Below are 23,314 nucleotides of genomic sequence, written 5' to 3'. Positions count from 1 at the left end.
TACCTTTTGTTTTGTTTTGAGACAGAGTCTCGCTCTGTCGCCCAGGCTGGAGTGTGATGGCTCGATCTCGGCTCACTGCAACCTCCACCTCCTGGGTTCAAGCGATTCTCCTGCCTCAGCCTCCCAAGTGGCTGGGATCACAGGCACCCGCCACCATGCCTGGCTAATTCTTGTATTTCTAGTAGAGACGGGGTTTCACTATGTTGGCCAGGCTGGTCTCGAACCCCTGACCTCAGATAATCCACCTGCCTTGGCCTCCCAAAGTGCTGGGATTACAGGCGTGAGCCACTGTGCCCGGCCCCAGCCTGCCTTTTGTTAAGGGCTTCAGAACACCTATGCAGGGGGTCAGAAGGTGCTGCAGAAGACTCAGAATTTGCTGATTCAGACAAGGAGGGAGAAAGAATCAGCCTGTCCACTCTATCATTGAGACTTGTCTGCCTCATCCTACCTCTGCCAAGCTGCTAGGCTGTCGTGGGCCCAACTAGACAGGGAACCCTGAGAGGCCAGAGACGGGACTGAGCAGAGCTGCTGGCTCGCAGGGGAGCCTTACCGTGGAGAGGTTCCTGTGTCCCTGCACGTGCTGGGTGACATTACCCCGGCCCACTCCCACATCCAGGTGGTTGAGCAGGGCCTTCAGCTGCTGCAGAGTAAGGCTGTCACCCTCGCCATAGCGATGTATTAGATCCTGCAGGAAGGAGGCAGCGCTGATAGCCGGTGCGCCGGGGGATGAAGCGTGAGCCTCAGGGGTGGTTCTCCATAAGCCAAGCAGGGTCAGCAGGAGGCAGCTCTGGAAGGCCGGGTGCAGCAGCTTCATGGTGACTGAATAAGCCTGTGAGAGAAAAAGGGCAGATGAAGCTGAGGCCTCTCCCTGTGTGCCGGCAACTGTACCAGGCCCGTCCGCCACACACTAAACACGGTGAGACTATCCCTCAGTCTCTGCCTCTCTGCTCCTTCTTGAATTAGGCTTTGAGAAAAACTCTTCTTTTGAAAGGACAGAATAAAAACAAATAAAAAGGACAAATTCAACAGTTTTGATTAGATTGAAAAATTAAAAAAAAAAAAAAAAAACAGCAATGCGGTTATGATTTTTTTTTTTTTTTTTTGAGACGGAGGTTCACTTGTTGCCCAGGCTGGAGTGCAGTGGCGCAATCTCAGCTCACTGCAACCTCTGCCTCCTGGGTTCAAGTGATTCTCCTGCCTCAGGCCTCCCGAGTAGCTGGGATTACAGGTGCCCGCCACCACACCCAACTAATTTTTTTCTATATTTAGTAGAGATAGGGTTTCATCATGTTGGCCAGGCTGGTCTCGAACTCGTGACCTCAGGTGATCCACCCACCTCAGCCCCCCAAAGTGCTGGAATTACAGGCGTGAGCCACTGCACCTGGCCAGTTATGATTTTTTAGAAGTCCTTTTAGAGGTACTGAAATAACCATGGATTTGACATCTTATATCTGGGGTCTGCTTCAAAATAATAAAGAAGGCGGTATGAGCACAGGGGTGCGGATGAGACATGATCAGGCATGAGCTGATATTCATTGGAACTAAGTGACAGGTAGATAGGAATTCATCAGACTTTCTGTCTAGTTTTTTTTTTTTTTTTGAGGCAGTCTTTTTGTCTCCCAGGCTGAAGTGCAGTGGCGTGATCTCGGCTCACTGCAACCTCCACCTCCCGGGTTCAAGCAATTCTCCTGCCTCAGCCTCCTGAGGAGCTGGGATTACAGGAATGTGCCATCACGCCTGGCTAATTTTTGTATTTTTAGTAGAGATGGGGTTTCACCATGTTGGCCCGCTCGTCTCAAACTCCTGGGCTCAAGTGATCCACCCACCTCGGCCTCCCAAACTGCTGGGATTATAGGTGTCAGCCACTGTGCCTGGCCCTGTCTACTTTTATATATGTTTGAAATGCTCTGAAATAAAGCTATTAAAAAATAAACATCGGCTGGGCACTGTGGCTCATACCTGTAATCCCAGCACTTTGGGAGGCTGAGGTGGGTGGATCACAAGGTCAGGAGTTCGAGACCAGTTTAGCCAACATGGTGAAATCCCATCTCTACTAAAAATACAAAAAATTAGCCAGGCATGGTGGTGCACATCTGTAATCCCAGCTACTCAGGAGGCTGAGGCAGGAGAATCGCTTGAACCTGGGAGGCGGAGGTTGCAGTGAGCCAAGATCGCACTATTGCACTCCAACCTGGGCAACACAGCAAGACTCCGTCTCAAAATAAATAAATAAATAGGCCGGGCGCAGTGGCTCACGCCTGTAATCCCAGCACTTTGGGAGGCCGAGGCAGGCGGGTCACGAGGTCAGGAGATCGAGACCATCCTGGCTAACAGAGTGAAACCCCGTCTCTACTAAAAATACAAAAAATTAGCCGGGTGTGGTGGCGGGTGCCTGTAGTCCCAGCTATTCGGGAGGCTGAGGCAGGAGAATGGCGTGAACCCTGTAGGCGGAGCCTGCAGTGAGCCGAGATCATGCCACTGCCCTCCAGCCTGGGCGACAGAGCAAGACTCTGTCTCAATAAATAAATAAATAAATAAATAAATAAATAAATAAACAAACACCATAATTAAAAGAGAAAAATTACAGACTGGCAAAAATATATACCATTTGACATGACATAGGTTTATTTCTATACTGTACAAATTAGTAAACAAACATAAAAAACACTTAGCCTCTCTATAGTATTGAGAATATAAATTTAAAACTTGGCTGGTTCCATTTTGCTACTTATTAAAATAGCAACATAGTTTTTTTTTTTTTTTTTTTTTTGAGATGGAGTCTCACTCTGTTGCCCAGGCTGGAGTGCAGTGGCGCCATCTCGGCTCACTGCAACCTCCACCTCCCGGGTTCAAGCAATTCTCCTGCCTCAGCCTCCCAAGTAGCTGGGATTATAGGTGCTGGCCACCATACCCGGCTAATTTTGTATTTTTAGTAGAGACAGGGTTTTACCATGTTGGTCAGGCTGGTCTCGAACTGCTGACCTCAGATGATCCGCCTGCCTCGGGCTCCCAAAGTGCTGGGATTATGGGTGTAATGGGCACCCGGCCAGATTTTTTTTAAGATAAAACATTTCATGTTAGTGAGGCTAAGCAATAGAATAAGATACCACTGACTGCATAAATAATGGGACTTTTTTTTTTTTTTTAGAGACGGAGTCTCGCTCTGTTGCCCAGGCTGGAGTGCAGTGGCACGATCTCGGCTCACTGCAAGCTCCACCTCCTGGGTTTGCACCATTTTCCTGCCTCAGCTTCCCTAGCAGCTGGGACTACAGGCAGCCACCACCATGCCTGGCTAATTTTGTTTTCGTATTTTTAGTAGAGACAGGGTTTCACTGTGTTAGCCAGGATGGTCTCGATCTCCTGACCTCATGACCCACGCGCCTCTGCCTCCCAAAGTGCTGGGATTACAGGCGTGAGCCACCGCGCCCAGCCTATAATGGGACTTTTGAAAAGTTATGTGATAAGGAAAATATATAAATCCCTCAATTAACAATTAATAATTAAATAATTAATTTGCTTTAATAGAAGTAATCCAAAAGTAAAAAGGCTATATGCAGAAAGATGTGTTATGGGTCAAGTAAATCATATCAGTTTCATGGAATATTATGCAGCTATAAATGAGTCATGGCATAATGGCAAGTTAAAAAGCAGGGCAATTATGTGGCAGAGTTTAGAACTGAGAAAGAACACAGACAAATGAGGCCGGGCACAGTGGCTCACGCCTGTAATCCCAGCACTTCGGGAGACCGAGGCCAGCAGATCACTTGAGCTCAGGAGTTCGAGACCAGCCTGGCCAACATGGTGAAACCCCGTCTGTAGTAAAAATACAAAAATTAGCCAGGCACACACAATCCCAGCTACTTGGGAGGGTGAGGCAGGAGAGTCGCTTGAACCCAGGAGGCAGAGCTTGCGGTGAGCCGAGACAGTGCCACTGCACTCCAGCCTGGGTCACACAGCAAGATTCCATCTCAAAAAAAAAAAAAAAAAAGAAAAGAAAGAAGAGAAAGAGAAAGACAGAAAGAAAGAACACAGATAAATGAAAGCTTAAAGTAAGATTAATGACGATTTTTCTTTTGTTAACCATCTCCCTGAGTATGGTTATAATTTAATTAGTGATCTAAACAAATTATCAAGAGGGGAAAATGAGTCTCCTTGCTCCAGACCAAGAAGCAGCCAATCACTGCAGCCATTTCTTACCCAGGCACCCAGGGCTCGGGCACTAATCTCAGTACATCACATGCCCTGGGGCTTTGCTTATGACAGAGGAACAGCGGCAGAGTGGCTGAGAGCAGGCTTGCCTGAATCCTGGCTCTGCCACTTACCAGCAGTGTGATCTTGGATAAATTATTTAACTCGAGTCAACATTCTAGAATCATTCAAAGCAGCGACGCAGCTTATCATGGCCTTCAGTGTCAGACAAACCTACCTTGAATTTCTGCACAGCTGCTTATAAGTAACTACAGACAAGCAACCCGGTCTCCCTCTACCCTCAGTTTTCTCATCTATAAAATTGGTATCCACCTCATTAGATTACTTTGAGGATCTAACAGCATAAGCTATGGCAAGGCCCTTGCCAAGTACCTGAACCATATAGAAAGCACTCAATAAAATTTAGCTATAATAATTATAAGACTTAAAATCAGCAGGGTTCCCAACTCTGACTCTCTCAGCCCAAACATCAGGCTGCTAATGAAACTGTCAGGAATATCCTGTGGCCAACTAAAGTATCTTAACTCCAGGCCCTGGGGCACACACATCACTTAAGTCCCCTACTGTGATATACCCAGAGACATTACATGCTTTAGGATCCAAGTATGGGGCACGCACAGAATCTGGGGACATAAAATATCACTCTTCAGTGGAATATATACTTTGAGTCCACATGGATGGATTCAGCATCAGCCACAATGACGGTTTGTAAAAGTGCTACTTTGAGATTCACAACTCTCAAATCTCCAAGAGACAAATGTTAAATTTTGGCGAGCAGGGTGGATCTTAGGCAAAAATGACTAAAAACCTGTTGTACAAAGAAAGCGGTTATCCATCGGAGCAGACTGTGAACTGTCGATGGCAGGAGTTGTGCTGTCAAAACAAGGGGGAGGTCTGCCTGCATTTAGAAAAGAAAAGGCAAAGAGATGATGGACAGCAGCTAGCATTTACCGAGTGCAGACCTTGCTAAGCACTTGGCATTCCCCAGTTCCTTTAACAGAAGCTGGGAAACTCACTCCATGTAACAGACAAGGACACTGGGGTTCAGAGATTAGGAAACATGACCCACAGAAGCAAGCAACAAAGCCAGAAGCTGAACTGCTTTGTAAATCAAAGCCTGGTCTGAATGACATTAAATTCAGTGCTTTCTTAACTACACCGTGCCCTCTGCACAAAGACATAAAAACACACGTCCTGGAACCCAGGGAGATCCACAAAGTCCTGCGTGTCTCTGTGCGGATCTTTCCCGACGTCTAACAGCCCCAACAAGCATCCAAATCTTGGCTTACAACGCCCTGCAATGCTATGAGGGGACAGCCCCAGGTAGCCTTTAGACGACACACTGTGTCACAGTGCTCGTGCTCTGGGGCCACTTCAACAAGATAAACCAACAGATGTTCCCCCCTCAGCTGCATTTCTCAAACTTATCCGCTGTAACTTCAAACCACTGAGCAAACAAACCCCAAAAGACTTCAGGTGTGGGAAACTCAGGGTGATTTTAGCAGCTTTGTCTGGCTGGCATTCACCTAGAGGTGAGCATTTACGAAGCATTTACTTTTCCCAGACCCAGTGGCCCCTCGCCCCCTCAGGTGGCTGCTATGACAGCCTGGAGTGCTAGGGAAGAGGCACCTTCAGGTTGTACCATCAGAAGAATGAGCCCACAGGACCACCTTTGCTTCTCCCAGGTGACCTTTTCTCCCCCGCGGCACAGCTGCTCTTTCCTCCAGGACGTGCTGCACTGGGCATTGACGCCCACAAGACAGCATCCAGGCTCAGGTCTAGACCTGTCTCCATGAGGTGTGCAGATTCAGCGAGCACAGCCCTCCTGCCTGGCCAGCGCTTGAGACATGCACTCACCCACAAGGGTTGGGGAGGATCTAGGAGCTGCGAGTGACACTCAAGTCCAAGTGACCCCGGCCTTTTGGCAGGCATGAAAGGAGAGTTTTCTGCTCCAGTGGAGTTGTTTTCTTCTTAACTACAAGTTATTCTTAGCGGGGAAAAGGTTTGTAAAAGGTATTAGAGAGGAAAGAAAGAAGAGGGAAACACACACAGCTGTTGACACTGCTGGGATGGGGAGGCCGGGCAGGGGTCCGCGCGCGTGGCCCCAGCTGCAGAAGGAAGCCCCACGCCAGGTTCCATTCCATGTGTGGCCCCTGGAGAGCCACTCCAGTCCCCCCAGGGTGTCGGGCCAGCTGCCCTCAAGTAAGGATGGACACCTTTCAGGGGCAGAAAGACAAGTGGGAAGGAGACAAAATGAAGTGTGCTGTGGCCTGGGAGCGCCCCCAGGCCATCTCTTCCTGCTGGAGAGAGGCTGGAGTCTCTCTGCCCCAGGGTGCACTTGCCTCAGGGTCAAATAAATAAAATTATTTTAGTGCCCTCCTTCTGTGTCTAAGGCGCCAGACCCAACCCTTGGGGAGGTGGGAGGGAGACACAGGAAAAAGCAAGACACCTGTTCTGGAACCCTCTATGGAAGCTCAGAAGTTGCCTTACCATCCGGAGGCCCATAATTGGAATTCCACCTACCGTCACCCTTCACTTGGTCCGGAAGTAGGTCTGCCTAGAAGCCGCACTTCTGTCCTGCACAGACGCTCCTGTGATGTTCAGCATGCTGCATTTTTTTTTAGCCCACCTCCCTTCTCAGAGAGGAGCAAACACTCACTTCTGTGACACTGGGTCTAGAGGCTGGGCATAGATATGAGAACAGGCAACAGAAACCAACAAGGCCTCGGAGCAGCCGGGCATCCACTTGTCCCTTCCCTTTCCTGACAACCCCCCACCGCACCCCGACTCTGCTGGCCAGGGAACCCACCACTCCCACTCTCAGATTTTGGGTGCAGAAACAAAACATGAAAACTAAGCTCAAATGCTCCAGAGAAAAACTTGCCCAACTCAGACGATTTCCGACGCCAAGAAGCTGTGTGTCTGCCCCCGACCCCTCGTGCCCACTGTGCCCCGCCAAGCACAGGCTGTGTGGGTACACAGGACATCACCAGGGTGGGGCTCTTACATGGGGTCAGAGTCAGCTGCAGGCTCTGGGGTGGCGGTCGGTTTGAAGGCAGTCTAAACTGGGGTTTTATTAAGCACTTTACTTAAAATTATGAGAAGGCTGATGGTCCACACAAAGAAAGACCACAAGGTTGGCTGGGCGCGGTGGCTCACGCTTGTAATCCCAGCACTTTGGGAGGCCGAGGCGGGCGGATCACGAGGTCAGGAGATCGAGACCATGGTGAAACCCCGACTCTACTAAAAAAATACAAAAAATTAGCCGGGCGTGGTGGCGGGCGCCTGTAGTCCCAGCTACTCGGAGAGGCTGAGGCAGGAGAATGGCATGAACCCGGGAGGCGGAGCTTGCAGTGAGCCGAGACTGCACCACTGCACTCCAGCCTGGGCGACAGAGCGAGACTCCGTCTCAAAAAAAAAAAAAAAAAAAGAAAGACCACAAGGTTGCAGGGGTGGGTGAGGGAGTGGAGGGAGTGGCCAAGTAGAAGCCAGGCTGATAGAAATTATGTTCCCCAGAGCTCTTGGTTCCACCACGGACTGGCCTCAGTGAATCATCCTAAGACTTCCCCCCAGCTGTCTTCTCAAAGGATGTAAAATGAGCCGTCTGGTTCTCACATATTCCTCAGGGACAGAGAAAGGGGTCTCCGAGGGACCCGTGGTCCTGGCACATCACCCAGGCTTATGACCATCCACAAGACAGTAACTACAAAGGCAGCTCCCACCACTCCCTTGGGGTTCTCTCCCAGGAAAACAGCTCATTTCTGCATCAGCCCTTCAAGCAAACTGCGCTTTCTCCACTCTTCGATCCCTGCCCCACTCTAGGGCTGTGACCGCTGAGCCTGATAGGAATGTATCTCCAGCTAGCAGATAACCATGGCTCAAGGTTAGCTCTCCGTGAGTCACACAATAGCAAAAGGCCCTGGGTGAGCCAAGAGCCATCTGGAGCCCAGGCGTAGGGAAAAACCCTGACAAGTTGCAGACAAAGGACAAAGCCAGGCCTCAGGGTGGAAGGAGGAGGTCTTAAGGAATAAAAAAAATCAAGGGCTACTTGTCTTGAGGACTGCGGGTGCTAGTGGCCTGGGAAGCGCTGTCTGGCAATGGAAGGGCCACGGACATGAATCTGAAGCCCAATTTTCGGTAGGACTACAAGCAACATATTATTACAATGAACCCATATCCTTAGTTTGAAAAGAAGAGAAAAAACTTGCAGAGTTTAATGAGTATTATAAAAGCAAGCATATTGAAACACTAAAGACTTAAGATGAAAAAATGAAATGGGAACGTAATTTTCCTACACCTGATAATTAACAAAATGAGTAAAACTTTTAAAAGCAAAAAAAAATAAAAATAAAAATAAAATTCACCAATGCAACCAAACAAGAAAACAGATCTAATCAGAGATATATTAACTTCAAAACCAGAGGCAAGGAAAAAATGAAGGAGGCACCATGCATGGCTCATGTTCTATTCCTGGCCCAACCCTGACAAACCAAATGAATGACAAGGGCAGAACCAGAATTCTCACTCACATCCCCAAATGTGGCAAGAGGAAGTCTTTTTCCTCTTCAGTTGAGTAGTAGGAGGAAAAGCTACTGGGGAAGAGCAAAAAAAAACGGTGCACCTGGACCAAAAACAATGGGCCGACTCCCTTGGAAGGAAATAAGGGCTCCCAGGCCACTTTCTGAATTGAGGACATGATCCAATTCCAAATTCCAGTTAGTAGTCCTTCTCTCTCTCTCTTTATTTATTTATTTATTTTTTAAGATGGTGTCTTGCTCTGTTGCCCAGGCTGGAGTGCAGTGGCGTGATCTCGGCTCACCGTAACCTCTGCCTCCCGGGTTCAAGCGATTCTCCTGCCTCAGCCTCCTGAGTGGCTGGAATTACATGCATGCACCACCACACTCAGCTAATTTTTGTATTTTTAGTAGAGACAGTGTTTCACCATGTTGGCTAAGCTGGTCTCAAACTCCTGACCTCAGGTGACACACCTGTCTCGGCCTCCCAAAGTGCTGGGATTACAGGCGGAAACCACCATGCCTGGCCAAGTGTGCCTTCTCTTCTAACAGAAAAGGAATACAACTCCCAAGGAAGTGAGCTGAGCCACACTGCAGGGACTACATCCCTGAATAGAGGACAGACCCATCTCACCACACAGTTAGCATTCCTTCAGGCTACAGAAAACAGGTCATAAATACCCAGCCCCATAGCACTCCTGGAGCTGAGAGGCGGGGACAAACCTGGAGAGGAAAGTTCCTTTCTTATTTTAGAGCCAAGAGAACATGTGAGCAGAACTGCACTCACATGAGGAAAAGGAAAAGAAACAGCAGGCAAAGCAAGCCACAGACAGGTAAACCACAACTCCAGAGAAAGCTGTTCCTCACCACTGCTCCACACCGAGGAATAACCTCATTAAAATACCAGTTCCACGAGACGAGAGCTCAAAGATGAGATTATAACCAACATGAGACCAAAAGAGGATGCAGGCTTACTAAAAAAGAGGAATAAAACCTCACTGAAGAACCAATACATTATGACAAATACAGAAGAAAATTCTGCCGGTCATTTAACCCATTTATGCCTGAGGTTGCAATTTTTTGAATTTTTGCAATCAGACCTTGGCGATGACCTTGAGCAGGATATAAATTAACTCCAATATGCTTGGTGTTCAAAAAATGGAACACTAGGCATAAACGACTCAAGGAAAGTTTGAGATAATCACAGTGAATGCAGATGGACAAGACAACTTAAACCAAAAACAGTGAGAAGACAAAGAGACTAACAAAAGGATAACTGGTGTTCCCAGAGAGGGGAACCCAAGAATGAAATGGAAGATGTGTTCTAAGATAAAACACAAGATTTTCCTGGCTGGGCGCAGTGGCTCACCTGAGGTCAGGAGTTCAAGACCAACCTGGTCAATATGGCGAAACCCCAACTCTACTAAAAATATAAAAATTAGTCAGGTGTGGTGGCGCACACCTGTAGTCTCAGCTACTCGGGAGGCTGGGGCAGGGGAATCGCTTGAACCTGGGAGGCGAAGGTTGCAGTGAGCCAATATTGCACCACTGCACTCCAGGCTGGCGACAGAGTGAGACCCTGTCTCAAAAAAAAAAAAAAAAAAAAAAAAAGAAAAGAAAAGAAAAGAAAATTGAGAAACATACTAAAACTTCTTTTAAATGGGAAAAAATTCAAACTGCCTTCTTCCTTCCCATAGCACCATTCAGTGTCAGAAGAAAATGCAAGAATGTCAGAAAGTCTCCACAATTCAGAACAAAAGAAACTATGAGCCAAGAATATGATCCCCAGCCAACACATCACACAATTTGGTAAAGACAGTAGGCAGAAATTCTTGGGCATAAAAGAAGTCAGAAAATATAGTCCCCTTCCTAGGGGGGAAATATGACTTAACAATGAAATGCATGTAATTAATACAGAAATGGAAATACGGAGAGCTCAGGAATGCAGAACACATGGTAAGAGGACTGATGGTGAGCATTAAAACCCTTCCTATAAGAAATAATAAAAAATCGGCCGGGCGCGGTGGCTCACGCCTGCAATCCCAGCACTTTGGGCAGCCGAGGCGGGCGGATCACAAGGTCAGGAGATCGAGACCATCCTGGCTAACACGGTGAAACCCCGTCTCTCCTAAAAATACAAAAAATTAGCCGGGCGTGGTGGTGGGCACCTGTAGTACCAGCTACTTGGGAGGTTGAGGCAGGAGAATGGCGTGAACTCGGGAGGTGGAGCTTGCAGTGAGCCGAGATCACCGCATTCCAGCCTGGGTGACAGAGCAAGATTCCATCTCAAAAAAAAAAAAAAAAGACATAATAAAAAATCATTACAGGGCTGGGCACGGTGGCTCACACCTATAATCCCAGCACTTTGGGAGGCTGAGGCAGGTGGATCACGAGGTCAAGAGATAGAGATGATCCTGGCCAACATGGTGAAACCCCGCTTCTACTAAAAATACAAAAATTAGCTGGGTGCGGTGGTGCACGCCTGTAGTCCCAGCTGCTCGGGAGGCTGAGGCAGGAGAATCACTTGAACCCCGGAGGCAGAGGTTGCAGTGAGCCAAGATCACGCCAGTATACTTCAGCCTGGCAACAGAGCGAGACTCTGTCTCAAAAAAAAAAAAAAAAACAAAGCACCCCTTCAGATAAGAAATAATAAAAAATCATTACAGGGCTGGGGGCGGTGGCCCATGTCTGTAATCCCAGAACTCTGGGAGGCCAAGGCAGGTAGATTGCTTGAGCTCAGGAGTTCAAGACCAGCCAAGGCAACAAGGTGAAACCCTGTCTCCGCAAAAATTAGTCAGGTGTGGTGATGCATGCCTGTAGTCCCCGCTACTGAGGAGGCCTGAGGTGGGAGGACTGCTTGAGCCCAGGAGTTTGAGGCTGCAGTGAGCTATGACTGTGCCACTGCACTCCAGCCTGGGTGACAGAGAAAGACCTTGTCTCAAAAAATCATCAAAATAACATAAATCAATTAAAAAAATACATTTGGCTACAGAAACTGCCACATTTTACAAATGCTTGATTAATACACTCTGGATATTCATGGTCAAACTAACAACGATATAGTCATCTGTGTAAGTCCCAGTTTACGAAATCCGAAAACCAATCCTCTGCCAGCTTGGTCATCAAGTGAATACTGCCCTACAGGCTTCTCTGGGGGTAGAAAGAGCTTTGAGAAAAACCATCCAGCCCATGGCCCACCCCACTCACCCAAGGAACACTGCGTGAGAAGCCACTCTCCCCTCAGACAAGCTGACCTAGGCTGACACCTTCACTCAAGCAAACAGCAAATCTCACAGTTGGAAAACCAACCCTCGCTTGGCCCTGCCCAGGAGCTTAATCGGCCCATTCTCCCCCTGCCTCCTCTTGCCCTCCCACCTACTGCTCTCCTCCATACCCTAAAAGGATGCATTATCTTCTTCCAGCTCCTGCTCCCAGGACCTTTGCCTCAAGCCTTGGCACAGTCAAAGCCCACCCAGGGTGGGAAATTTCCAGACAGTGCAGGAGGGTGGCCAGCAGAGCCCACTCACTCTAATTGTGAAACCTCGCGCTGCTAGGAGGGGCAGGATGGGAAAACTAAGAAAAATAGTAATAAAAACTCTGGTGACCCAGAAGCAGGGAACAAAATTAGAACCTTGAGCCTGCTGTTCACCAACTAATATTTACTGAGCCCCCATTGTGTGTGCCAGCGCCTGCGGGAGGAGGTTATGAGGCAGAGACGGGTGGTCAGGGCCCCAGGCAGCCGGCACAGACAAACAGGGAATGGCTTATTTAGCCCCACGCTGAGCATGGAGTGAGTGTAATGACAGCCAGGCCCAGGCGCTGGAGCCAGGAGGAGGGAGGGAGGGAGGGAGCACATTTGCCAGGCTTGCTCCAGCCCAGCTGGAGCCGGAGCAAAGGGGACTTCCCAAAGCGACTGAGTCAGGTGGGCAGGGACCCGGGAGGGGCCCACAGTGGCCAGCCGGTGTTTTCCCCACCCGAGGCCAGGGCCAGAGTCACCTCACTTCTCATCATTCACCCATCAACACTTCCCAGACAGTTGCAAAATTCTCCCTGTCATCCAAGTTCACTCCCATTTGTCAGACCATGAGGCCGGGCATGTGGCTTAGGAAACGCGGTACTCACATCCATCACTTACGTCACCCCCATGAAGCAGAACTTCCCGGCTTGTTATTCAGAATCCGATAAATAAATAGAAAGCATGATCTAGTGGCCAAATCACTGGACAAAACGATGTGCCACACGCCCTGGGTTCAACTTTGGGGCCTGCCAGGAACTTCCCAAGTGTGTCCGGCACAATTAAACTGTGAAAGCACCGAGCTCGCAGAGGCACTCTGATCAAGACAGAGCTTAAAGGCTGCACAGCACAGCACTGAGGCCAGCACCTTACTAGTTCCCTATCTTCTGGGTTCTCAGGACAACCCCTTTACTTAGTCCTGAATTCTGGTTCTGTTCAATTACCTCCCTGTCCAGGAAGCCGTCATGGATCACTTTTCCAGCATTTTTCTCTGGCTGTTATGGACTCCTCATTACCTTGTCTCCCAGGGAGCCTCCCCAGCTAGGTTTGTATTCCTTGAAGATAACTTCCTGAAATGCATCCTTCCCTCCTATTTCTTCTATGTCCTCCTCTCCTCCCTGCCTGCAACACAGTGCCTGGGACAGTGCTGGGCACATAATGGGCTAGAGGCAGAGAAGTTTTGCCTCCCTTCTAACTGAAGTCTGCCTGCATCACCCCTGCAGCCTGATAAAAACAGGGAGCTCTGGCCGGGAGCGGTGGCTCATGCCCGTAATTCCAGCACTTTGGGAAGCCGAGGCGGGCAGATCACGAGGTCAGGAGTTCAAGACCACCCTGGCCAAAGTGGTGAAACCCCATCTCTACTAAAAATACAAAAATTAGCGGGGCATGGTGGCGGGTACCTGTAATCCCAGCTACTCGGAAGGCTGAGGCAGAGAATTGCTTGAACCCGGGAGGCAGAAGTTGCAGTGAGCCGAGATCGCGCCACTGCACTCCAGCCTGGGTGACAGAGCAAGACTCCATCTCAAAAGAAAAAAAAAAAAAAAGAACAGGGAGCTCAGAACCACTTTTCAAAGACATTCTATCCTCCTCGGCCCACAGACCAACTTTAACCCAGATCATCTGAAGTCAGGTGTCAGGACCACCTATTATGCACTTCTCTAGAGTAAACAAGTCCCTGACCTTGAATTTCATTTACATTAATTGAACTAAAAGCTAGCGTATTACCTACTGGCTTTGAAAACTCACTCCAAGAGTTTATCCATTCAACAAATACTCACTGCTTACCAATTATGTGCCAGAAGTCATGCTAGATATTGGGGATGCAAAGGACCTAGCACCTGCCCTCAATAAAGTAGGGAAAGCAAACAATTCAACAAGGAACCTAACCTGAATGATGATGACAAGGGAGAATGTATAGATCAGGGTGCAGTTAGGCTATTTCGGCAGAAAGGGGTTTTGTACAGGATATTAAATGGCCTAGAGGCTCCTTCGAAGAGCTGAATTAACAAGACTCTAGGCTAAGCTCCCAGGAGCTACCTATTTGCAAAGATCATGTTGCAGAGCTGGGATGCCATGGAGCTGCTGCCTGTGCTCCCACCAGGTAGCTAAGGCACAAGAAGCCGCCTGTTCCAGAACCACACTGTCCTTGCCATGAGCCACACCAGGGAAATGCATGTCTCAGGATCCACCCTCCGGAAGGTGTCCAGGCTCTCCCCGCAGGACTGTTACACACTTAAGACTGGTTCAAGGGCTGGATGTGGTGGCTCACCCCTGTAATCCCAGCAGTGTGAGAGGCTGAGGTGGGAGGATTGCTTGAACCCAGGAGTTTGAGGCTGCAACAAGCTATGATTGCACCACTGCACTCCAGCCTGCACAAGAGCGAGACCCTGTTAAAAAAAAAAAAAAAAAAAAAAAGTTAAAAATTTTAAAAAGCCTTTCAGCTGGAACCACCATCTTCCAGCAATTTGACCAAATGACGAACACAAAGGGGAAGAGGAGAGGTGCCTTCTAGAAAACATGGAGTTGTAGGCCAGGCACGGTGGCTCACGCCTGTAATCCCAGCACTTTGGGAGGCCAAGGTGAGCAGATCACTTGAGGCTAGGAGCTTAAGACCAGCCAACATGGAAAAACCCCATCTCTACTAAAAGTTCAAAAATTAGCCAGGCATGGTGGTGCATGCCTGTAGTCCCAGCTATTCGGGTGGCTAAGGCAGGAGATTCACTTGAACTCAGGAGGCGGAGGTTGCAGTGGGCCAAGATTGCACCACTGCACTCCAGCCTGGGCGACAGAGCAAGACTCTGTCTCAAAAAAAAAAAAAAAAAAGTATGCTCTAGTGTCAAAAAGAAAGGAAACATGGAGTTGTTCCTTTGACCACATACAAGGGAATCTATAAGGTGATACTGTAGACATTAGACCTCAAGGGAATGGGTACTGTTCAAAAAAGGAATAACCCACAAATGTTACCATGGCAAAACCGGAGGCGTCTGCAGTGTTCCCCACCATGCTGTAAACATGCTGCAGAGCTGTAAACAAACAAGGGCAAGATTCTGGCCAAGAGAATTAATGTGCGTATTGAGCACAGTGAGCGCTCTAAGAGCCAAGACTGCTTCCTGGAACGCGTGCAGGAAAATGACCAGAAAAAGAAGGAAGCCCAAGAGAAAGGTACCTGGGTTCAACTGCAGGGCCAGCCTGCCCCACCCAGAGGAGGGCACTGTGAGGACCAAGGGTAGGGACCTGAGCTGCTGGAACCTCTTCCCTGTGAATTCACGGCATAACAGGTATAAAAACCAAAAGACCTCTAGACTGTAAAAATAAAGCAAAATAGTAAAATAAATACTAATAAATGCTAACTCCAACTCTCTGGCAGCAATACCCTGGGCAAAATGTGCCTCCAAGGGCCTCTCACAAGAAGCCCGTGCACGCCCTACCTCTCAAAATGACTGACAGCCCTCCTAAGCCTCTCACCTCGCCACCCCAGGGAGGGGAGGTGGGCCCTTGGCAGACCTTTAGCCTTTGTGTTCTGCTCACGTCTATCTGCTGGCCCATGACAAGCACTTGTGCAGCAGTAGCGAGGCATGCTTGGATGGGCAGCAAGTGGACCCCAGAAGCCAAGCCCCAGTGGCGACCCCACTGCTGGGCCTGCAGCCAAGACCACCTGCTCCCAGCCTACCCCACCTCCCCTGGGTCTTCCTGTACCACTACCTCCCCCTGCGCGATCTCCTAGCCCTCAAGCCCGCTCATGCCCGACTCCTCCTCAAAGACCCCGCCCATGCCAGTCTGCAGCTGAGATGCGGAGTCTTGTGTGGTAATTTTTCCAGGAAAGGGGTTCTCAAAGTGCGGTTGCTGGAACAGCAGCATCACTGACACCTGGGAACTTGCTGGAAGTGCAGACTCTTAGCACTTCCCCCCACAACCCACTAAATCAGACACTGGGGTTGGACCAGCAACTTGGGTCTGACTAAGTGCTCAGGTGATCACAATGCACTGAAGTCGGAGGGCCACCAGTCTCACAGGCAGAGCCAGCGCTTTTTCATTCCATCTCCAGATCTCTTAACCAAAGCAGGTAAGAAGGGTCGCTGCTCAGCGCTGGCCCCTTCCAGCCCAGCCCCTGTGTCATCCCTGCTCAAGAGGGCACAACCAGGGCGCCAGCAAGAAAGGCAGGGGCTGCATCTTGAACTTTTGATTTCTCAGTAACTGTAAATACTTATCAACAGATTAATAAAAAAGCCTCATTCTCATGAGAGAGAGGGTTACTGAAAGAAAGAAAGGAAAAGCCCATATTTCCAAATTGGGTGAGAAAGGTAGACGAGTGAATCATAATTCCTCCATTTTCCCTCGGGTTGTCCAAACCTCCCACACAGCACATTCTTCTGGCTCAAGGTCACTGGCAGCCACCATCCCATTACTGAAGTTAAGGCCTTCCCACATCCTCTGCTTTCTCCCTGTGGGGCTCACCACGAACCCAGAGCATCTCCCTAAGATTCCAGGCTCCTGAACAGAAAGAAACACTCCAGCCCCTGCTGTTCCCTCCTGGCCACGCAGCCCCTCCCCTCCAGAACCTCCTGCCCCCACTTCATCACCGCCCCTCCCCACCCAAAGCACAATCTCCCAACACTCCCGTCCCTCTAGCAATGTGCTATGGCCCTTCTGCCTGGGAGTCAGGGGTCTCTCCAACTGGGGTCCTACCCACTGTCACCCTCACCTGCCATTGCTCTCTTGCCCTGGGCTGCATCTGAAATGTTCTACCCCTCCATCCCTACACGTTTCTATCCCCACACCCCTCCCCACCACAGGACTAGGAAGTCCCATCCATGTCAGTGGTTTGCACGCACCCCATGCACTCTCTCCACGAGGTGTGAAGGGCCTGGATGAAGAAAACAGGGTGTACTGCAGGACACAGCACCACCTCAGATCCACCCCAATCCTCCAGCACCAATCCCATCCCCATCTAGGAAACATTCTCACCTCCTGCTTAGTTTCAATGTCGTACGGTCCTAGAAGGACAGGCCTTATATTTTAGGCTTTTTTGGTTGTTTCCTAACAGTCCTGAGGGGTTGGTAGGATCTTAGTAAGCACCTGCTGCTTAAATGTGTACATGCACACACTCACCGTGCAAACGCATATATAAACAGACAGACATATCCTCACCCCCGCCCCCAGACATGAACAGGCATGCGCCACCACACCCGGCTAAATTTTTTATTTTTAGTAGAGACGGGGTTTCTCCATGTTGGTCAAGCTGGTCTCAAACTCCCGACCTCAGGTGATCTGCCCACCTTGGCCTCCCAAAGTGCTGGGATTACAGGCATGAGCCAATGCTCCCAGCTACAGGTGTCTTCTTAAAGCTCCCTGTCAGAGACACAAAGGAAGCAGGAGGAGCCTGGCCCAGGGTTCTGCAGAGAGGCTGCCTAGGGCACGTGCACAGATGGGTTCCAGGACAGAGGCTTCTGGCTCATATCACACCCAGCTCTCACTCAGGGCCAGACGATCCAATACCCGCTCACACAAGGCCCCCTATCCTCAGGTTTAAAAACTTCAAGGCAGGGGGTATGGTGGCACTTTCCAGATAATATGGCACAAAAGAAGTGATTTCCCTGACAACATAACCACTTACGTATTTCCACTTGCCCTTTCACTCCTCCACGTCCTGCAAACTGCCTGCCTGCCTGTTAACAAGGGATCAAAATTCTAACCAGACTTAAAGGCTTACACTTTCCAGCTAACACCAACCCCAGGGAGCAGTCGATTGCCACAAAGTGTTTCTGCTTTTAGCTTGCAACTCGGACAGGCTCCTGTCTGGGTGACTTTCAACCCCGAGGACGTCTTATGGCAGCACTATTCACAGTAACAAAAAACCAGGGCCAACCCAAAAGCCCATCAGCAAGAGAGTGGATGAGTGAACTGCAACACGACTTTAACACCAACTGGACATTCCAAGTTTTTAATAACTACTGCCTTTTTTTTTTTTTTTAAGACAGGGTCTCGCTCTGTTACCTAAGCTGGAGGGCAGTGGCATGATCACAGCTCATTGCAGCCTTGACCTCCCGGACCCAAGCGATCCTCCCACCTCAGCCTCATGAGCAGCTAGGACCAGACGTTCACACCACCATGCCTGGCTACTTTTTTAATTGTTTTGTAGAGACAGGGTCTCACCCTATTGCCCTGCCTGGTCTTGAACTCCTTGGCTCAGAGATCCTCCCACCCCAGCCTCCCAAAGTGCTGGGATTACAAGAATAAGCCACCGCAATCGGCCAACAATAGCCTTTTGAATGCTGCTCGTTCTTCAGGGCCTCCTCCAGGAAAATTTGGAAGGACTCTCTGAATCTGAAGACACTGCATTGTAAACTCCCTGAGGACAAGAGATCATCCAAGTCTTCCTTGCAAAGTGGATGGAGTACAAGGAATTTGAGTGGAGGAAATGTTGAAATAAAATAAAATCTCTTACCTGGGCTTCCAGCTTCCTCTCAGTACCTAGCTCTGTTCTGTCAGAGTCCTCTACTCCCCTCTTTTAAGTTTAATATATGCACATATCTAGTGCCTAAATCTTAAGTTTACAGCTTACTGAAAGAGTCACCTGGGCTGGGCACGGTGGCTCACACCTATAATCCTAGCACTTTGGGAGGCCGAGGCAGGTGGATCACCTGAGGTCAGAAGTTCGAGACCAGCCTGGCTAACATGGCAAAACCCCGTCTCTACTAAAAATACAAAAATTAGCCAGGCGTGGTGGCACATGCCTGTAATGCCAGGTACTCGGAAGGCTGAGGCAGGAAAATCCCTTGAACCCAGGAGGCGGAGGTTGCAGTGAGCCGAGATCGTGCCATTGCACTCCAGCCTGGGCAACAGAGCAAAACTCCATTTCAAAAAAAAAAAAAAGTCATCCTTCTAAAGTACAAATTGGTCAGGTGCAGTGGCTCATGCCTGTAATCCCAGCACTTTGGGAGGCTGAGGCAAGTGGATCACCTGAGATCAGGAGTTCGGGACCAGCCTGGCCAACATATAGTGAAACCCCGTCTCTACCAAAAAAAATACAAAAAATTAGCCGGGTGTAGTGATGCACACCTGTAGTTCCAACTACTTGGGAAGCTGAGGCAGGAGAATCACATTAATCCAGGAGGCAGAGGTTGCAGTCAGCCACGATTGAGCCACTGCACTCCAGCCTAGGCGAGAGTGAGGCTCTGTCTCTCAAAAAAATAAAATAAAGTACAAATAGATCACATCACTTTCCTTGCTTCAATCCCTCCAATGTCTTCCTAGTATATGAAGAATAAAATCTTTTTCATTCTAATTTCTTTTTTAACTTTTTTCAAGACAGGGGTCTTGCTATGTTGCCCAGGCTGCTCCTGAACTCCTGGCCTCAAACAATCCCCCCACCTCATCCTCCCAAAGTGCTAGGATTATGGGTGTGAGCCACCACACCCAGCCACATGGAATAAAATCTAAGCTCCTCTTCCTGGTCTATAAACCACTGTGTCAACTGGCCTTTGCCCATCCTGCTGACCATATAACTGGCTCATCTCACTCACTGGGCTCCAGCCACCCAGGCCCTTCTTCCCATCCCTTTAGCACATCAAGCTCATTCTGACCTCAGAGCCTTTGAACCTGCTGTTCCCTCTGCCTAGAATGCTCTTCCCCTAGATCTTCCTAACAGGTCTCAGTTCAAGCGTCACCTCTTCAATGTGGACAAAAAAGCCCACTCCCAGGCATTGAGAACCCTAATGCCCTATTAGTCTTTTTTCATTATCCATCTCCTTCTAACTAGACTGTCAGCTCCAGGAGGGCAGAGACTGGAGGGCCGGGTAGTACCTGGTGTCCATCCCCAAACAACACCCACTGAAAGCATGTTACTTTCCCACTGCCCATTCATGAGGCGCCACACATTTCAGTTTTACTGTTCTTTGGTCTTTATGCTTGGGTGAACTACAAGCAACCTTGGGGAGAGGGCAGGGACCCCCCTCTCCCGCAGTTGTTTCAACAGAACTGAAGACCCTGGAGAGCCAGAGAAGCCGGCCTGGAATGCAGACGTAAAACATAAGGTGGAGTTTTTTTTTGCTTTTTTTTTTGAGACAAGAGTCTCACTCTGTTGCCCAGGCTACAGTGCAGTGGTGCGATCTCAGCTCACTGCAACCTCTGCCTCCCGGGTTCAAGCAATTCTCCTGTCTTAGCCTCCCGAATAGCTGGGAGTACAGGCGCCTGCTACCATGCCGGGCTAATTTTTGTATTTTTAGTAGAGACGGGGTTTCACCTTGTTGGCGAGGCTGGTCTCAAACTCCCGACCTCAGGTGATCCACCCGCCTTGGCCTCCCAAAGTGCTGGGATTACAGGCATGAGCTACCGTGCCCAGCCAAGATTTTTTTTATTTTTTATTTTTAAGACAGTCTCACTCTGTTGCCCAGGCTAGAGTGCAGTGGTACAATCTCGGCTCACTGCAACCTCCGCCTCCCAGGTTCAAGCGATCCTTCCACTTCAGCCTGGCGAGCAGCTGGATTACAGGCGCCCACCACCACGCCTGGCTAATTTTTGTATTTTTTGTAGAGACAGGGTTTAGCCATGTTGGCCACCTGGCCTCGAACTCCTGACCTCAAGTGATCTGTCGACCTTGGCCTCTCAAAGTGCTGGGATTACAGGTGTCAGCCACTGCGCCCGCCAGAGTTTTTTTTTTTTTTTAAACATAAAGTGAGGTGGGGTGGGGGACACAAAGGTAGGCAGTGAGAGAGAGGCCTGGGCAGGCAGCCTCCATTTCCACATCTCTGAGAAGGTCAACCAGCTGATAATCCCACCAAAAATAACATTTCCACTCTTCCCTGTGGCAGAGGAAGAAAAAGGAAAGTCCACAAGTACAGGCTGTTTCTAGAATTTCTCAGTGGCTCATGGAAATTTTGAGTTTCTCTGCCATCACACACATCCTGAAACGCTGGGGGAGGGGGCCCAGTGCTGCCAAGAGGGAGTGATGCCAGAGTCACCATGGCCACAGCCGGGAGCTGGCCAGCAGAGCCACTGCCCACACCAGTTTACCCACGGCCAAGGCTTCTGCCGTGGGAGGCACCACAGAGCGTCTGCTGGGTGTTAGGGGGTGGCCAAGGAGCTGGGAACAGGAACTGAGACGTGGAATTTCTGTTCTGAGAGCTGGCACTTGGTCAGCAGCCTGGGCCTGGGGGAGTGGGTGACTTTGTACTTTTTGCATCTTTCTGGGAAGGGAGATGGGAACAGCGTGGCTTGCTGCCCAGGGACCTGGTATCCTGAGAATTACGCAGCCCATCAGATGGAAAATAGCCAGCCCTGGAGAAACGGTCAGCATTGGAATTGGAATACAGATACGCCAATCGGAGTCACATGGGCATGGGATGACAGGGCACAGGACGCGCTCTCAGTGAGCAGCAGAGAAGGGCGGAGGCAGGGAGGAATTCCAGGGCTCAAAGCCTTGTCCTCTCTGTTTCCTGATAGGGAAAGCAGGGCCAGCCTCCCTGCAGGCCAGCACGGCTCCACCTGGCCCCAAGCCTCAAGTACGTTGTGCTCTAAGAAAACAAGCGCCCAGTCCCTGGGGCCTGGCCGGGGACCTCTGCTTCCAGGAAAGGACAGAGAGTGCAGACTGTTCAATCTTACAGGGCTCTTTCAAATAACAAGATACACACCCCACACCCCACCCCACTTGCTCCCACACAAATACAACTTTTAGGGCTTCCAGTAAAATAAGTGAAACAATATAGCTGGTCCAGGTCTGTCCCTCCAGGACAGCAGCCCAGTTATCCCTGTGCGGGTGGATGAGGCGCTTCTGGTGAGCTGGCTGCCTCCTCCTCTCCTCGTTCCTTGTTCCCCAGGAGGGAACAAAGGATCAGAAGGGATCTTCCAAGAATGAAAGGAATCCTGAGATGCAAGGACAAAATTGTCTGGGAGGCAGTCCCTGCCCTCAGGGGTTACAGTCAACAAATATTTATTAGGAACTTACTATATGATTTGCTGAAGCTACCCTCCTGAGCAGAGGCAGTGGCCCTTTCTGGCTCACACCATACCACACCCAGCTTTCCACCAAAGCCAGCAGAAGACCTGCATGGACAAGGATCCCTATCCTCAGGCTAAAAGAAAAACACCCGCCACCGGCTGCAGTGACTCACGCCTGTAATCCCAACATTTTGGGAGGCCGATGCGGGTGGATGGCTTGAGCCCAGGAGTTTGAGACTAGCCTGGCCAACATAGTGAAACCCTGCCTCTACCAAAAAAAAAAAAATTAGCCGGGCACGGTAGCATGCCTCTGTGGTTCCAACTATTAAGGAGGCTGAGGCAGGAGGATTGCTTGAGCCTGGGAGGCAGAGGCTATGGTGAGGTGAGATCACGACACTGCACTCCAACATGGGTGGCAGAGTAAGCCTCTGTCTCAAAAAGGAACAAAACGAAATCCTCAAGGTTGTAAGTTTTATTCTTTTTTTTTTTTTTTTTTTTTTTTTTTAAATAGAGTCAGGGTCTCACTTCTGTGGCACAGGCTGTAGTGCAGTGCCCGGATCATAGCTCCCTACAGCCTTCAACTCCTGGGCTCAAGGGATCCTTCCACCTCACAAGTAGCTAGGACTATAGGCACATGCCACCAAGCCTGATGGGCTAATTTTTAACTTTTTTTTGTAGAGATGGGTCTTGCTGCATTGCCCGAGCTAGCCTCGAACTCCAAAACTCAAGCAATCCTCCCCAGTCTCATCTGTCCAAGTAGCTGGGACCACAGGCACATACCACTGTGCCTGATCAAGATTTAACTAGTTCCATACTCCCACTACCTGTGTATGAGTGCCTATTTCATAGGATTCTCACCAACACTGAGTATTAAATTATTCCATCTTTATAATTTGATAGGTTAAAAATTACTTATTTTTCTAATTATTTTAATCTGCATTTCTTTATCAATGTTTTAGGTTTACTTTTATATTTCTACTCCCTTTTACAAATTGCCTGTTACTCTTCTTTGCCCGTTTTTTTTGAGACAGTCTCACTCTGTTGCCCAGGCTGGAGTGCAGTGGCATGATCGTGGCTCACTGCAACCTCCCCCTCCCGGGTTTATGCGATTCTCCTGCCTCAGCCTCCCAAGTAGCTGGGA

At 49.4% G+C, this 23,314-nt stretch overlaps 1 protein-coding gene across 4 annotated transcripts in view; it reads right to left on the bottom strand.

Moving 5' to 3' along the window:
* SLC39A14 (solute carrier family 39 member 14) overlaps nt 1-23,314 on the bottom strand; it is a 56,194-nt gene that overhangs the window by 17,262 nt on the left and 15,618 nt on the right. For 3 of the 4 annotated variants that reach the window (XM_063611444.1, XM_055295645.2, XM_055295647.2), the window contains exon 2: nt 551-829. In XM_063611444.1, coding sequence (XP_063467514.1) covers nt 551-814 — 264 coding nt within the window. In that variant the 5' untranslated portion in view covers nt 815-829. Of the gene's footprint in view, nt 1-550; nt 830-14,506; nt 14,625-23,314 lie in introns of those variants that run through there. The other variant, XM_055295644.2, reaches the window with a different exon arrangement.

This window comes from Symphalangus syndactylus, chromosome 10 (assembly GCF_028878055.3).
Source record: "Symphalangus syndactylus isolate Jambi chromosome 10, NHGRI_mSymSyn1-v2.1_pri, whole genome shotgun sequence".
NCBI lineage: Eukaryota > Metazoa > Chordata > Mammalia > Primates > Hylobatidae > Symphalangus > Symphalangus syndactylus.
This window is presented reverse-complemented; position numbering and strand designations above follow the sequence as displayed.